We start from the raw sequence: 2,862 nt of genomic DNA on the forward strand, positions 1-2,862 counted from the left end.
CCTGAATGGTAGCACCTTAAACAAATGGCATGTAAACATCTTGCAAATAGCCCATATGAAGAATATCCAACAGCATTCCTTGCCATTTATGACTATATTGAAGCCCCTTCAATACAGGCCCACTGACTGAACAGAAGCCAGAGGACAATACCAATTCATGAAACCAACACTTTAATCAAGTAAACTAGGCGAGCCTTGCATATTCTACTTCATGATTGTTTTTATTGACATTTGTAAGTGCTTTAAAGTCACAAGGTACATGAACAATTCCAGATCAACAGCATTCAGAATGGTTTGCGATGAGAAGACAGTTCCAATTTCATTGTATTTACTCATACAGGAATCCATGTTGGCAGCTCTTGTACTCAACCATCTCCTCTGGCTTGAACCACAGGCCAATCTCCTTTTTGGCACTATCAAGGGAGTCACTGCCGTGGATGATGTTCCTGTAATGGCAAAAGGCAAATCAGCAACTCTGCATCATGGGCATAACAGGCTTTAAGTTTACTGGAACTACAGCCACTGGAGGGGACATCTCTACACAGAAAATCCATTACAGCTTGAATTATTTATCAGATTCCTGGACAACGATGGTCTACACATTTTTAAGATTCACATTGGTTTAGCACTTTCCTTCTTCCTATAGATTCTGTATGGACAGGCATCGGTGGACACTTACCTGCCAAGCGTGATACAGAGGTCACCGCGGATGCTGCCGGGCTTGGAGTCTGCAGGGTTGGTCTCTCCCAGCATCAATCTGCCGTTCTTCACAATGTTCAGGCCTTCCCAGATCTGAATGCAAGGGAGGATAAAAATTGAGGCTTGAGTGGAACAATACATTCTATCACAATCAATGCTCAAGAGAACCTGACGTATTGTGTTCAGGGTGGCATTAGCAGTGAGCCACTAGGAATTTAGCGAAGAGCGAGCATTTTGAAAAGGCCAGCGAGTAGTGTCTGGAGGACAGTTACCATGGCAACAACGGGACCGGAGTGCATGAAGGCGCAAAGGCCACCATAGAAGGGCATGTCCTTCAGGTCAATGTAGTGCTGCTTGACAAGGTCCTCAGATGCCTGTAAACCACAAAGACTAAGTTCAATGCCGTTGAACCCTAATAGACTCAACTCTGAAAAGATGCAGTTAATCACATACCTGGATCATCTTCATGGCCACAAGCCTGAAGCCCCTCTGCTCAAAGCGCTTAATGATCTCCCCCACAAGCCCCCTCTGGACACCATCGGGCTTGATGGCAATGAAGGTACGTTCGTTGTTTGCCATGGTGCTGCAACAGGAGGATAGACATGGTAGTGGGCCATCAGTGAAACCACATTAACAATGAATTAACTGCCTAATTTGTGGTTGTGGAGATGCAAATGAGCCCTGAATTGGCTGGAGTAAGCCAGGCCACTCTGCACAATACATCAGCTCAACCTTTTACCAGAGTACCGCCAGTTGACACCTCTTCAATGTCACCTAGACTGCTATGGAGTGAACAGATGTACTGTAGCTAGTGGGAAAGTGGCCAAGGCCAGTACAATTCTATTCTTATCACCATCCTGCGGAAAGTATTCCCACATGCCCATTCCATGCCTATGGGGTATTTAGGATGAATTTGTTTAGTTGCCAATGCTCAACTCATGCTACATACATGGGCAAACGAAGTTTGTTTTACTGGCACTGTAGCTTAGTTAATGGTAGTACAAATTGAGTTCAAGCTTGAGCAGTTTTATGTTTAGATCTATGAAAAGTATGGTTCACTACATTCGACTGCAACCAGATGCTGCAGCAGTGTTGAACTCCAGCGCAAGCATAACTTCATTGGGATTTTTAAAATAGTAATTTTAAAACCTACACCGACTTAAGTACATTAAAATGACAGTCAGCTAATTAAATACAACCACACGAATTGCGCAAAGATAAGCGAATTTGGCAGAAGTTAAATTCGTTAGCATTTTTACATCGAGAACGTTAAATTGTTTGAATGACAAAGAAACGTAGCTGACGTTACCTGGCCAAGTCCCGATTTAATGCAAATCCGAGTTACACTGACATTAATATAACTTTCTAAGCAGGCTAAGGAGGACGCTAAATGAACTTGAGCACATCCCATTGTTGAAAGAAGCAATATTTAGTAGATGCCACATGGCCCGGCTTGCCCCTGTCGTTAATCGAAACAAATTCCAAGTAGATTAAAGTCGAATTGTCAAGTACTTGCCACCTACAACTGAGCTTAATGTAACACGAATGCGACAAATAAATTGGCTTAAGGTAACCCGCAAGGCTTAACTAGTTCGCCATGTAAATTAACTGATCACACCACGCAAGCCAATCACGTCCGGTGAAACTGAAATGCGGTGTTAACGAGATACATTAACTAACTAACATTATGCATGCTATGACAAATCCAAGTCATTGGCTTACTATTAGGATGGGATTTAACGTTAAAGCGTCACTCAATGCATGTCAATTAGCTCGCTAGTTGGGTAGAAACGGGCGAAGAACCAAGCCGTTACGTGGCATCATAACTAACAGTTATCTAACGTTAGTCAATGCGAAAGGCAAAACACAAGCGAGACTGATCCACCAACTTCCTAAAACCATGAAAGGAATAAATCGACAACGAAAAGACGCTTAAAACACAACGCTGTGATTTAATGCAAAATTAAGGGAGTTGTGGCGCCACCATTCAAGTAGCATACCTTTAAAGTTGAGATGAAGAGACTGACAGAAGACCCAGGAGACAACCGTTCAAGGCAGGGAAACAATCAGTAAAAACAAGAAATGATGACAGCTAGTTTATAAAGGCTGCGGAGTGAATGGGTGGGGCTTGGATGAGGTCAAAAATGGATTGACATAATGCTT

General features: G+C 42.9%; 1 protein-coding gene across 1 annotated transcript; it reads right to left on the reverse strand.

Annotated features, from left to right (window-relative positions):
• Positions 1-202: 202 nt before the first annotated feature.
• Positions 203-2,790, reverse strand: LOC129828953 (nucleoside diphosphate kinase A-like). The gene is made up of 5 exons (XM_055890299.1): positions 2,700-2,790; positions 1,153-1,282; positions 972-1,073; positions 680-792; positions 203-446 (listed from the first exon to the last, which is right to left on the reverse strand). Exons 2-5 carry the CDS (start codon positions 1,276-1,278, stop codon positions 329-331), a joined length of 459 nt encoding a protein of 152 aa, XP_055746274.1. The 5' UTR covers positions 1,279-1,282; positions 2,700-2,790; the 3' UTR covers positions 203-328.
• Positions 2,791-2,862: the final 72 nt, after the last annotated feature.

Source organism: Salvelinus fontinalis, chromosome 2, assembly GCF_029448725.1.
Source record: "Salvelinus fontinalis isolate EN_2023a chromosome 2, ASM2944872v1, whole genome shotgun sequence".
Classification (NCBI taxonomy): Eukaryota; Metazoa; Chordata; class Actinopteri; order Salmoniformes; family Salmonidae; genus Salvelinus; species Salvelinus fontinalis.

Coding starts and splice junctions, on each gene's coding strand:
- LOC129828953 (XM_055890299.1), bottom strand. CDS start 1,278: ATGGCAAACAACGAACGTACCTTCATTGCCATCAAGCCCGATGGTGTC. Junction 1,074..1,152: donor TGGCCATGAAGATGATCCAG/GTATGTGATTAA, acceptor TGTGGTTTACAG/GCATCTGAGGACCTTGTCAA. Junction 447..679: donor CTCTGTATCACGCTTGGCAG/GTAAGTGTCCAC, acceptor TTGCCATTACAG/GAACATCATCCACGGCAGTG.